This window comes from Bombyx mandarina, chromosome 15, assembly GCF_030267445.1.
Source record: "Bombyx mandarina strain Sakado chromosome 15, ASM3026744v2".
In the NCBI taxonomy this organism is placed as follows: domain Eukaryota; kingdom Metazoa; phylum Arthropoda; class Insecta; order Lepidoptera; family Bombycidae; genus Bombyx; species Bombyx mandarina.
The window spans coordinates 9,746,074-9,761,074 of NC_143221.1; the positions used below are offsets into that span (position 1 = coordinate 9,746,074).

The 15,001-nt window shown below is 35.8% G+C and overlaps 1 protein-coding gene across 1 annotated transcript in view; it reads left to right on the top strand.

Moving 5' to 3' along the window:
* Positions 1–415: 415 nt before the first annotated feature.
* The window catches only part of LOC114247967 (uncharacterized), a 62,138-nt gene continuing 47,552 nt past the window's right edge, over positions 416–15,001 (top strand). The window contains exons 1-2 of the mRNA XM_028181064.2: positions 416–662; positions 10,204–10,419. Of these exons, the coding sequence (XP_028036865.2) occupies positions 10,223–10,419 (197 nt within the window). The 5' untranslated portion in view covers positions 416–662; positions 10,204–10,222. The remainder of the gene's footprint in view (positions 663–10,203; positions 10,420–15,001) is intronic.

Sequence of the window (15,001 nt, forward strand, 5' to 3'; positions counted from 1 at the left end):
GGACATGTTTCTTGGGATCCACTGAAAAGGTTTCAATCAATAACCACCATTTTACTGAAACTATAGTTTATCGCTATTCCGTGTCATTTAATTTCATCTCAATTGACAAATGTCTCAAAGAATCCTCATTTCATTTCGCCCCATACTATTTTTCATAAAAACAGAATATACAGAGATTAGACTGTTTGACCTTCGAAGCGTGGCCGACGAGTAGTGGATAAGGAAAGCCGAAGACTGGGCTCAGCAGTGTGGATTAGGAGAGAGCTATGTCCAGCAGTGAACTACTTTGTACTGATGATCGTGATGATGATAGGCTGCATAGTGTAATACATGCGCCTTTTTAATTGAAAAAAATGAAAATAGCACTGTCAATAGTGTCAAACGTCAGTACAAGGAATGAAATAATATTGTCAATAGAGAGCTGTCAGTCGCATGTGGTTCGCCCGTGTAGGTAGTTGGTCATGTTGCTGTAAAGTAACATACTAAAAAACAAACAGCGATTTATCACGCCAAAATAAATAAATGCAGCACAAAAAGCTTGATATTAAATAAACTCTTCTCAAAGTGTTGTGAATTTTTTTACATGGTGAGAGAAACTATCGGTTTTTGACTTTCGTGTATATTCAATTCTTGGAAAGTTGGATAGTGATTCGGCGGATTCGGTGAGTAATCCTTCGTTTTTACCGTCACTTGTCTTAATTTTCTGCATTTACTGTTATAGATATTGATTACTTACGCCGGTGTGTGCTAGTTTTAAGAAAGTTTGGATACTTTTAACTTACTTTAATATTTTTTTGCTATCAATAAAAATTTCAGATAAACTTTTGCATAGCTATCGTCATTATAATTTTTATTCTAATTCAGAATTAATCTTGAATCGTTTCAAAATAAGATGAAATTTTAAATTATATGTAACACAATAATCTATAACAATTAAAATATATGTCTGTTTTAAATTTAAAAAAACAATCTGAATAGAATAAAATAAAGTATTTGTAACCTGAAAATTATTATATTGGCTATTTTGTTCACTTTAAAGGGCTGGGAAACATCCTGGACCAAATGGTGTGGTAGCAAGCACATTGATCCTACAACATTGGTCGATCCTTTTATTGCATTCCAAGATAGAATATATACATATAAAAATAATCATAATGGAAAACACTTCATTGATCACTACAAACAAAAATCTAGGTACTTGACACTAAGAATAGATAAGTTTTACTTTAAATTTTGGTGTATATTACACAATAAAGGAATATAAAATAAATTATCCCACATCAGTAAAAAGTATGTTAAATAAATTTTCTTCTATACCTTTCTATGACAAAATCCTTGAGTGGGGCTTGATAATGTTCATAAAAGGTTACGTTCATATAGCACGGAGATAGAGTACGGACAGTCTTATCATATTTACCAGTAAAATCGCAGGATATTGCCCAAATTGTAAAAAAAAATTTAATGAATAATTATTTTTTAAAACAAATTTGGCTATGAAATACAGATAAGATTTAATGGATGACTATTCAAAATTGTTAACTTCATATCAAATTTAAATCATTAGTATATTTCATTAAAAATGTATTTAGGAACAACAAAAAATGAAAATTTGCAATTTTAAAATACAAACTTTAATAATGAAAGGAGGTTGATTTTGATGTACAATTTTGAATGCAACTCAAGCAAAAAATACTTGTGCAATAGCTAATTGCATTAACAGATTATTCATAGAGTTAAATGGAAGCCATTTGTATTCAATCGCAATCAGGATTTCTAAGTAATAATTACCTGTTGTATTAACATTTTATAAGGCATTGAGTTACTGCTATGAATATTGAAGTTCTATGTGTTAAGTTATTAATTACTGATATGAACATATTCAATAATATTAATTTATTTAGTAGATTTTTTTTATTATAATTTAAGTAATGTCTACATACATCTTCCTTGTTGTGCTTCATACATTGCAGTGTTTGCAATAATAACAGCCATATATGAACTCTTTCAAAGTATCACTAAATTTTTATGATTAGAGAAGCAGATTAATTCTGTTTCCTTTGAGCTAAAATCTTATTACTTAGTTTTGATTAATTTACTTTTGGTAACTGTTTCGTTTCACTCTCAATTGTCTAACATTATTAAAAATATCTTAATAAGTTTTAAAGCTATATTCAGTAAGAGACACTGTAACAGATGATTTCGACAATTAAAATATAAGAAATCTGTTAACATGTACCTATTTGTTTTAATAATTAAAAAAGTCTCTAAAAAGCTACCATTTCACTAAAATTATCCGCCGCAAAAACCTCGTGAGATGTTGCCTTTTTCATGTAATGACAGCCTCGTCCGTACCCGGTCCGAGTGCGGTACAGTGGTAATTAGTGCGTTAATCGCGCTAGCTCGGTGCACTGTGCGAAGTTGATGCAACGTTTCCGAGAAACCGATCACCGGAGATCGCGGGAGGAGCGGCAAATTGCCGACAGATATGTGTGCCGCCTGTCGGTAATTGCAAAAATCACTCGAACCTCGCAGGCATGTTGCCAATGAAATCTCCCGGGGGAACGGACCTCCGCAGACTTGAAACGTACCGAAAACCGGTATTTTTGGTTATACCGCCGCACACTAAAGCCATTAATACATATAATAAAAAAATACCTGTACTAGTAACCAAATCTCGTTCTACTAAATTCGTGAATGAAGCTCTTGTGAGATAAAAGATCAGATACGGATTCTTGTATTGAAATGGATAGAAAATAAGAGTATACCAAACAAGATTTAAGCTTGTACTATTCTACGTCAATATCATCGTGAAAGTTCCACTCGTATATCCCAACCCTACACTACAAGTTCACTTCAGTGTCGCTGCACCTTTGTATCTGCAAATCCAATGTAAATAATGAATACCGATTTTTTGTTACATTTAAAAGGCAGTAATGAAAATAAAATGTTTTAAAAATATATCCAGGTCTTGAGATTTTTTTTAATGACCATTGTTTTGACATTTGAGATAAATGCTTTTGAAGTTTAATGTCATATATTACCGATCTGACTAGGTATAGGGAGGAAAAGCTCGTTAAAAATTGGTTATCTCCATCCGCCCGAATATTTTTAGCGAAAATAAACTGCAAAGTAGAACAATAACAGGTGCAGAGGTGCAGTTTAACCTGGCCTCGGAACCAATTGCTGTCCTTATCTACCTTATCACGCACAGATTAAATATATTTACAGCTATTTAAATATAACTTCTCACTCAATAAAATCACTTCTTTTAATCTCTAACGAATACAAAGAACGTATGACTTAAACATTTAGTCATATTTTATAATTTCATTGAATTTGAGATGCAATGTGTACCGCATCGACAGTTTTCTCAGTAATCTGGCGTGCAAAAGTGGAACACCTAATTTCACTTCAATTCTCCGTAGCTATGTCATCATTTCCTCGTTGCGATCTCTTGATACTTTCGTATTGTCTCGCAATTGCTTTGAGGATCGAATAACATTGTATTAAACAAATTATTGTGATTACGTATTAATTACCGACGGCTTTAACGCGGCTACGTATATTAAAGCTATTGTTTGTTTCTAGGTCGCGCGCCTAAATCACCACACAGTGAGGGTTCATTTGGGAAAAATAATTTTGTTGAAATAATCTTTGAAATCACGAAATAAGTCATCTTGTAACGTAATTTAGAAATGATTTGCGAAGCAGTTTCTCGCACATAACAAGCAAAAAGTAGCAAGAATAAACAGCTTAAGAAATAATTACTGTTTGAAACGTGAAACACGAAACTTGTAGCATTTGAGAATCAACTTACTGGCCTGTCTTACTTTGAATGTATTTTTTGTTTGCGCCAAAATAGTAAAGTAAAACACGTAGTATTTTTTATAAACATGTAGGCAAGTAATTATAATTGACTATTAAATAACTTTTATTAGATACAGAGAAAAGAGTTTTCTTTAATTGAGTGTTTCAATAACAATGTGCCGCTAGGGTATAATTAAAACGAATTTAAGAACGAGCAGCAAGCAATATCGCACCAAAGAAATACAAAATTTATGGAGCTTGTGAGTAATAAGGGCATTAAATACAATATTTCCAAATGATTGCTGTTCGATTGCGATCGACAATTTAGTTAACAAATCCATTATATATGTCATACGTATGTATGATGGAGGTGTAGTAGATTACCGACCTGGTTTGCTTACCTGTGCCTTCTGATAAATTTCCGAACAGACTATACAAACATCCGAATGAAGTTACCCACTTTCTCGGGAATTCGGGTATGAAAGAATTTGAAAATAACGTTTATTAAAACTGATTTTGCACGAATAATGAATTTCTAAACGGCTCTTTTTTCTATTTTTAAAAGTTATTTCTTGAAATAAAATCATTTTTTGTTTGTTCACTCCACTAAATGGACATTTCATGGAAAACGTGTTTCATAAAAGCTGTGAATGCGTCGCCATTAGGTATTGCTTGCTATTCTGGGAACAACTCGCCTAGGGCTCAGTCTCATTGACACAATAGCGAATACTCGGAATGAATCATATGTTGGATTATTTTCCTAATTTTTCGCTAATCCACAACTGCTGTGCGATGCTGGTATTTTTTTATATTGCTTAGATGGGTGCACGAGCTCACAGCCCACCTGGTGTTAAGTGGTTACTGGAGCCCATAGACATCTACAACGTAAATGCGCCACCCACTTTGAGATATCAGTTCTAAAGTCTCAGTATAGTTACAACGACTGCCCCGCCCTTCAAACCGAAACGCATTACTGCTTCTCGGTAAAGCGGTGTAAAGAAATAGGTAAGGCGGTGGTACCTACCCGTGCGGACTCACAAGAGGCCCTACCACCTGTAATGAGACTGAATGAAAAATACTCGCAACGTATTATTATATTTTATTGATCACCTCGTTGAAGTGCTTAGTGACCAACTATATCCATGGGCTTTGGGTTCGACTATCGGAATTTGGTAAGCCATATTAGTAAGTATACCTAATACTTGTCCCGAATGTATGGTTTCCGTACTCGTAAAGCAGGAAAGAATTTGAACTTGGGCCGGTTTATGTTCAAGAACTGTTTTTGTCGTAGTGTTTCCCGGAGTAATGTAAAAAACAACAACATGATCTCTGCGAATCATGATGATCCAATTAAATTCTAACAAATACGCTTTAAATTGATAAGATAGGAAAAACACGACATTTCTTGTAAATGAGGTGTAACTAGTGTTCAAAGATGAGACTTAAGTTTTTTGACGTCGACGATTTGAAATAATAAAACATATATTTATGTATTTCAAAAATTAAAAAGAACACGATTAAATAGTTAAAGTAGTAATATTAATTAAATTAAACTGTTTTTTTTTCTTGTTGGTAAATCGTATAATAGAGGATATTAGAGCGATGTAAAATTATTGTATTTGTTGTAGGTAGGTTTTTACTGGTGGTAGGACCTCTTGAGAGTCCGCGCGGATAGGTACCACCACTCTGCCTATTTCTGCCGTGAAGCAGTAATGCGTTTCGGTTTGAAGGGTGGGGCGGCCGTTGTAACTATACTTGAGACCTTAGAACTTGTATCTCAAGGTGGGTGGCGCATTTACGTTGTGGATGTCTATGGGCTCTAGTAACCACTTAACACCAGGTGGGCTGTGAGCTCGTCCACCCATCTAAGCAATAAAAAAAAAGGTAATTGATACGTCTGCAAATTTTAAAGTCAATCGGACATCATGAAATCTGCGAAAATTACGTTCAAAAATTCATAAAAGCAAGCATACGCATATACCAAGCTTATATATGTACCAATAATATACCAAATCGAACACCATATACCAATAAAAACGTATTAAAAAAATCATAGTTCCACCATATTGGTAGTTTACTGTCGGCGGTGGCCAGAGCTCACGGAATGCTTGGTATTTAAGTGATTACCGGGGCGCATATTAAAGTCAATGTTACTAAAAGATTTAGACATAATGTAGGAGTCTTTTTGTACGACAATCCCAATATTAACATCGTGTAGTTCGTGAGCAAGGCGAATCTAAGCCGTAAAAAGGGAGAACAAATGCCCCTTGCTATTCGATGACTATTATTTAGAATGGCGGCACTTCAAACAACAATAGTGTTAGCAATATTTTATACATTAACGAAAATCGATTTTCAAAAAACAGCGCAAGGTTCTTTTTTTCATCTTTTTGGCTTAATAAGTTTGTATTGCCTTTATGTCTTATTGTGAGTATTATGCTAGTGTGTTCAATCTTTATGTAACGTATATTTAAATGCAATAATGCTGAAAACTTTTGAAGGTAATTCGATATTTGAAAATAATATTATTTGATAATATTATTTTCAAATATCGTGATATATGAAGTCGTCGTGGCCTAAAGGATAAGACATCCGGTGCATTCGTATGAAGCGATGCACCGGTGTTCGAATCCCGCAGGCGGGTACCAATTTTTCTAATGAAATACGTACTCAACAAATGTTCACGATTGACTTCCACGGTGAAGGAATAACATCGTGTAATAAAAATCAAACCCGCAAAATTATAATTTGCGTAATCACTGGTGGTAGGACCTCTTGGGAGTCCGCACGGGTAGGTACCACCACCCCGCCTATTTCCGCCGTGAAGCAGTAATGCGTTTCGGTTCGAAGGGTGGGGTAGCCATCGTAACTATACTGAGAACTTAGAACTTATATCTCGAGGTGGGTGGCGCATTTACGTTGTGATGTCTATGGGCTCCAGTAACCACTTAACATCAGGTGGGCTGTGAGCTCGTCCATCCACCTAAGCAATAAAAAAAAAATGTATTTTTGGCAAGTACACAATACGCCCTTCACATTTTTTTTTTTTTTTCCTACCTAAGCTGATAGCCTTGAGAGGCTATGTCAGCGTAACCCTAACTTTAGTAGGTGAGCTCACGGGGCTCAACCTGACGATGTTGCTAACACGAACCCTAGCAAGAGCCGTGCTTCGCAGAATCTACCACCGGATCGGAAACGCGACCCACTGAGAAGATCCGGCGAGAAACTCAGTGGGCTGTGTCTGAGAGTTAATTTACTCGTCGGGCCCTTCGTCGCAAGCGACGGGTTCGACGAGAACGGTGACCGGTGCTTGAAGTACCTAAAAGCACCGTTAGTGGATCGGGAGGATCCGAGATGACGTGTTTTGGGCGACGTCGACTGCTTTCCATTCTGTCCGCAGGATCGGGAATGTAGTTACCGGCGGCCACGATGAGAGGGTTCTCGTGTCGTGCCGCTTTATCGAAGTGGCGCATGGACGCCGACTGCAGATACTTACTGATGGACTCTAAGTCCAGGTCGTCATGGAGGTCGACGTTCCTGACGAACCACGGGGCTCCGACGGCTATCCTGCAAAAACGGGATTGAATGATTTGAAATGATTTTAAGTGTATGCGGGCCGCGTGAGCGAACAGTACACTTGCATAGGTCATGACGGGGCGTATGCAAGTTTTGTAGAGTGTCACCTTATTTCTAAGGGACATTTTACTTCGCCTACATATCATCGGGTAGAGCCCTTCACACAAGTAGACACACAAGGATAGATTACATAAGATTTGTTTTGTGGTTTAAAAATAATAAATATTGCTTCAATATGGATAACTAAAATTATAATTTCAAAAGAAACGAAGGTTTTCATTAAAATTTTCATAATTTGAAAAGTTTACTTACAGTGAAATGTTTTCAAGTATTTACTTCGGACTTCGGACTGAAGACTCACAAATAGGAATTGCTGGAATTCAGAAGAAGAATCCTTAAAATAAGCGAAAGTAATTTTTTTTTCTTCTAAGAATTTAGTTGAATTTCATCGAAGTAACTAACGATGTTGATTATAATAATGGAAAATTGCTGAGCTTGTCCAAACCTTGTTGATTTTCTTTTATTGTTAATTTTTTTGATTTCGGTTGTTTATGGTAGGAATAAATTTTAATTATTATCTATATATTAATACGTGAAGCAAAAACTTTGTATCCCTTTTTACGAAAATTGCGCGGACGGAGGAGTATGAAATTTTCCACACTTATAGAGAATATAGAGAAGAAGTGCACAATGCTAATGTTTTTTTACAATAATGCATAAAAGATACATTAAATCAATAAAGAAAACATTACACACACTACATACCATGTATTTGACGCACACACGCCTGCATACTATTTATTGTCAAACTTTTGTTCTTGGCGTCTGTTGTCAAATTGAGAATAGATTAAATATTGTTTGTCTTTGTTAATATTTTTATAGTGTAGTTTTGGCGAAATTTGTGATTATAGAAGTATAAAATACAACCATAATAGTTTACAACCTTACAATTCCAATTAATTATAGTCGAATTTCGACTACTGCAGGACCTCTAGTTATTATAATTTCGTGTGATTCCCGCCTGCCGTTGTCTAGAATTTTGTGTCAAAGAGTTCTAAATATGAAAAAGCAGATACTAAATATATTTTTTGGTGTATCCGACTCAAACGCAACATCAACACGTGCAGTTATGAACCAGTAATTGAGCTTTCCGACAAAAGGGACGCATTGTATGTAAATCTCCAAATTACAGTCGGATATCCAGGATTAAAATGGTATTTCAAGATTTCTATAGGGAACTTTTTAGGAAGAGACTCATTGGTTATAAAACTACAGAAGTATAGGATTCTAGGCGAGTTCTAATGAAAACGATTTTGCAAGAAATATATTCGACAATATTTTTTACGTACGGAATCAAGCCATAAATGCCCAAACTCGATAAAAAAAATATTTTCGGTATAACAAATACTCTTACTACTTACAAATACTCTTTTCAACAACTAAAATAGTTATCAAATAAAATAAAGATTAAAATGGGTAGCCGCTGACGGAACACTTATGAAGTTCCATAGTTAATACATACAAAAAGAAATTCATCACTCACTTTTATACAAATTACGAAGAATGAATTTTTTAACATAACACCGTACTTAAAAAAATATATATACATCAGGAACGTTTGTATTCTTAGAAAGCTGAAATCGTTATTTAAAACAAACAAATGACTTCATGAAGCGAATGACTGTGAATGTTTTTAATTTATAATGAATCGAAACGAAGACTCGGAGTTCGGTTCGGTTGCGTGGGAATTCACCACAAGAATATTTCGAAAAAGCGAACACAACTTTCAACATAAACGGCGATTATAAATTTATTATTATTCATTTCTTATTAGTCTCAGTTGTATTATGTATGTAATAAAGTCCTATTTTAAACTTGAACGTATGATTGTACATATGACTGTAATTAAACCAGTGCCGCTGACACAATAGAAACCATGAGTCGAAGTGTCGGGAAAACCTTGGCCCAGTGCGCAGTATAGCAATTCTAACAGGCTGTGTGGTGGAAGTCTAGTATAGCGCACTGCCCTATCTGTTTCCGTGCGTTTTTTTTTTTTTGGCCAGTGCTCTCGAGGGGCTATTCTGGCTTCGCTTTGGTTGAGATCCGAGCTCATGGGGCTCAGCCTAAAAGTATTTGATAACATATGCTGTAGCATGAGCAAGGAGTGCTTCGCAGAATTTACCACCGGTTCGGTATCGCTAATCACTGAGAAATCCGACGAGAAACTCAATGGATTAGGTTGTATGGGCAATAGCATTCTCTGAAAATTAACTTAGCATATTGTATGTATGTAAGTACGTACTGCTACAAATCCCGTCTATTCTTGCCGCGAAGTAGTCGTTCGTTCCTGACTGTTTTATTTATTTATTAGGCTCACAATACACATTACAAGCTAAAAAGATACATAAAAAACACAAGTAAAAAGAAACAAATCTGGCTTGCAACATAAGTTATGTGCGCACGACAAAACAAGACATATAGTGCTGAATTTGTACAACAACATTCCTTACAATTTATACAACAAAACAACACGATAACGAAAAGTAATTTAAATTATAATGTAAGAAAATAATTTTATTCACAATATAAGATTAAACAATTACATTACTAACCTATGACTAACCTGGAGGATGCCCTTGATCATTTTTATAAAAGTAACTAACTTACAAGTAAAAATATCCAACTCAGTTAAAAAAATGAGAAAATCTTTGTACGATATAACTGAGATTTCAACGTTAGTTCACTTAACCGCTTTAGTTAAAGATGAGCCGTGATCTCGTTCATCTGTCCAAGTAATAATAATGACTTTTTTTTGTTCAGAATGCAGGCATAGATCAAGATGTGGTGGGTAGTCGTGGTGGCGGCGGTGGCCAGCGCGAGTCGTGCGCACTCCGCCGGCTACTGCTCTGTGAACACGTTCACCACGAACGCCACGTGGATGCAGTTTACCAAGGAACCGGTACCATTCGAATACGGCTTCGAAGACAAGTTCAAGAGCATTCATTGTTGCGTCAGGGGATACAGAAGTATCGAATGGTAAGTTCTTTGATACTGGCATATTAGGTTGCACTGTTTTTTATTCCATATATTAGTCGACTATTATCAAAGCCGGCAATCTGACTTTTGAACAATTGTTGGTAAATCAGAAAACGAATTATTGACTTTGTATTCCATTGGCAGTCACAAAACTCTTCGGAACGACATCTTAGATAAATAACAGGTTAACTATTAACCTTTATTTAATGCAGGTTTTGAACCGTATTCTTTGAAGGAGACGATTATATTCAAATCAATCTGTATTGACATATCAATAACATTTTTTTGTCCAAATGCACAGATTGCCACCTTTGATAATAGACGACTCATATAGGATTCTATAGGCAATGTGTTTCAGTGTGGTTTTCTCATAAAAACCATCTACAAAATTTTACGACCTTAGTTATAACAACAATTACTGTTTTAGTTTAGGGTTATTTGCCTACCTTTTCGCTGTTAGCTTAAGGGGCTATTCTAGTTTCGCCTGAACGGGTAGTTGGGCTCACAGACTCAACCTGAGAGAATTTGCTAACACTAGCCATAGCAAGAGCAGTGCTTCGTTGAATCTACCACAGGATCGGAATCGCTACCCACTGAAATAATCCGACGAGAAACTCAGTGGACTTATTTGAGCCTTGTAAATAATATTTCTGTACTTAGATTAGATTAGATTAGACAGGAACACAAAAGTAATAAATTAAAGAAAATGTCTCAATAAATATTTTATGTTTACCTAATAAAAATAGATAGTGATGTAATAAACCAGTTTTCGCACAGGTAACAAGATAAATTCGTGACGTAACTCATTAATAACATTCTAATCATAGCGACGAGCTAGATGAATCGTGAGGGTTTCCCCCTTCGCTCGGTTCAATATACTATGTATTATAAGTTTATACGCTATACGTTTTATTCCGCGGGAAATTTTCAATGAAACACACAATCTTAAAGTACTTCAAATCAGATCAAATAAAATTTTTGTTATTCAACATAAATGAAAGTACATACTGGTTGAACGTCAAAAAGAACTACCGCTTATTCACAAAAACTAGCCTCCGTCCTGAGAAGAACTGGCAAGAAACTCAGCTGCCTTTTCTTTTTATATATTTTTTTTAATTTTCATTTTAACAATGAGTATTAAACTTCCCCGTTTATGTACACGTTTTAAACTTAATTCGGATCAACCTTGCTTTCAGATGCTACAGTTATTTATTTCCGTTTCAAGTTTTCACAAAACGCATAAGAAAATACGTTTGTTATTTAATCGTATTCTTAACATTGAATTTCATGTAGGTCACCAGTGCCCTACATGGCGCACTGAAGTAAATATGTCTTCTGGACTGTCTAACTTTGCCGAGACTTTTTGGCGGGAACGCGAGGAGTGAAGTTGTGTGATTTGTTTTATTTTAAATGTGTTATAACGGTGGCTTATTATCTGTTTAATATCTGTGAAAGTGTATAAATGTGGGAAAATGAAACAAAGCCGCTGGACGTAACTTCTAGGGATCCTCCAAAAAGTCCACTGAAAAATTCGTAGTAGGTAAACGACCACCATGTTACTGAGATTATATTTCATCCCATATCATCTCATTTAATTTCAATTCATTTGATTTCATCCCAGTTGATTAATGTCTCAAATTAATCATCTTCATTTCATTTAATTTCACTCCATATTATCATTTATCATAAAAATAAGAATATAAATTAAAATAAGACATGACTTAAAGGTCTTAGTTACCAGGTCATAAAATCCCTTAAAAAATATTTAACTTTGCCTAGGCTCTTTTGTTTGTTAATTAATGTATGTTTAATCCTTTAAGTCTCTTAGAAATAGATTCGTACTCAGTATCTTGGGATTCGTCTTACCCAGAGTCTACTAGACATTCCGGCGCCTTAGGAAGAAGATTGAAGAGAAAAATCGACATAATTACTTCAGTGCGCTACGTACGTACGTGCGTGCGCTCGAGTCTCATTGAATTCGCTATATTAATTTTCGAACTACGAAATCTGATCGAGAAATCCTTATCACTAGCGACTGAGAGTTTTTTTTTTACCTACGCAAAAGTGATTCCAGCCAAACTGTCTATAATACGTTACGTCATCAAATGTGATATCGTTATATCGAGGGGTGCTTTGTGTATTTTTTCAGTCGCGTTTTTACTGCTTCGTTATATTTGTGGTCCTATTTACCGTACAAATATTTGTGAATGTTGTTTTTTTTTCCGCATTGAATAAAATGGGATTTCCGTTAAATCGTTACTTCCCCGTTTGTTGTGTTATATTTTCTGGATATTAATGAGAAAGATGAAACGAGTTCCGAATACAAAATTTTCCTCAACCGGTGAGGAAATTCACATCAAATAAATCTTTCGGTAAACGATTTTTTCTTGTTGTACAAAAGAAAAGCCCACGAGGACGGATTATCTATGTATGCTATGTATACTTATATATTAAACTTGTATCGGGATATTACGATGGATACCTACAAATAGGATAAGTAGCTCGGTACTTCTTGCCAGCCTGTACCGCGAATTAGGGCGGAACAAAAAATATAAATTATTGTTTGATTTTCGATATTGTGTATAGCAACACCACATTGTTGTGCCGACTTGTCGTTGTCGTAGATGGCCAGTAAAACTTCCGGGGCCAGGTTGTAGGCGGACCTCAAAGACCAGAAAATGAATTCTGCCGGTTTTTTTTAATTGCTTACATGGGTGGACGAGCTCACAGCCCACCTGGTATTAAGTGGTTACTGGAGCCCATAGACATCTACAACGTAAATGCGCCACCCATCTTGAGATATAAGTTCTAAGGTCTCAGTATAGTTGCAACGGCTGCCCCACTTTTCAAACCGAAACGCATTACTGCTTCACGGCAGAAATAGGCAGGGTGGTGGTACCTACCCGTGCGGACTAACAAGAGGTCCTACCACCAGTAAAAAGCCAGCCGTCCATCGTGGGTCGTGGTCTGTGGTCCGTGTGGTCGAAGTCTCATTTGTATTGTCATAACAGCGCTCCTACTTTACAAACTGAACTGTAGCTTCATGGAGATGGCTGTGAGAGCTTAAAAAGCTTTTATTTTGGCTATTAACAAAACATCGGTATATGACCCTTCTTCATTTACTCGTAGTAGTACTGCTTCTTTCTCGTGCTCTTCATTAAATGAAGGTTGAGTCTAATCTGAATTTTCTTTGATAGTAGTGACTGGCACACTGCAAGTATATGTCCTTTACCACTTGCCTACACATTTTTAGGATACACGGCGCTCTACTAGAGGAAAAAAACCGAATAAACTAATAAGATTTTTTTTTTTTTTTGTATCTTCATATAATGTGTTCACCACAGTTTGCAATCAAATAATATATTTTTCAATAAATCATATATATCAATATTACGAGGAATTACAATTTCATGATGTTGCTTGCAAAAAACAGATAGCCGTGAGCCGATATCGATAAGCGAACGGTTCGAGGAAACGTTCTTCGAGGAAATAATTGGATAGTCCACTATCCACGATGGCGTGTTTGTTAAAAGGAAGATTTTTTAGGTAACCTAAATGTGAAACGTACGTTTGAATGCGAATTCAAGTTGACTAGGAAAACTCTTAATTATAAGCTCTGTCGAATTCGTGCAATGCGGACTTCGGTAAAGGATTTGTATGGCGGACTTATATGGTGACGCCATTATACAAACATAATCAACTTTGTCGAGCGTGAAAATAAACCGTGTACGATTTCCTTGATTTTTTAAAATTTATTTATAAAATAACAGTTGTCGATCAAGATTCTTAAGCGTAAGTAATATTTGAAATTATCATTGAAAGCGTAATGTCGTTATTCTTGACATTAAATACCCTAGTAATTAATGATGTCCATTGATAGACAGCGGCTTGGATATGCTCCTGGAATTGCTGACCACCTGGTGAGCCGTACGCTTATCTACCCTCGAACCCTTTTATAAGTCGTCGTGGCCTAAAAGATAAGACGTCCGGTGCATTCGTATCGAGCGATGGACCGGTGTTCAAATCCCGCAGGCGGGTACCAATTTTTCCAATGAAATACGTACTTAACAAATTTTCACGATTGATTTCCACGGTGAAGGAATAACATCGTGCAATAAAAATCAAACCCGCAAAATTATAATTTGCGCAATTACTGGTGGTAGGACCTCTTGTGATTCCGCACGGGTAGGTACCACCGCCCCGCTTATTTCTGCCGTGAAGCAGTAATGCGTTTCGGTTTGAAGGGCGGGGCAGCCGTTTTGACTATACTGAGACCTTAGAACTATATCTCAAGGTGTGTGGCGCATTTTACGTTGTAGATGTAATTGGGCTCCAGTAACCACTTAATACCAGGTGGGCTGTGAGCTCGTCCACACATCTAAGCATTAAAAAAAAAAAAAAAGAATTACAAATAAAATTGTATGTCTTTAATATTAAATTTTATCGTTAACGACAGATGTGAATCCTGATTTGCGTCTGATAAACGTGAACACACCGTATACACAAACGGAATTCCATTTATCACATACTCCGTCAATACGCTCTAGATTTTGATAACAGTTACACAATATTAATAATTTTT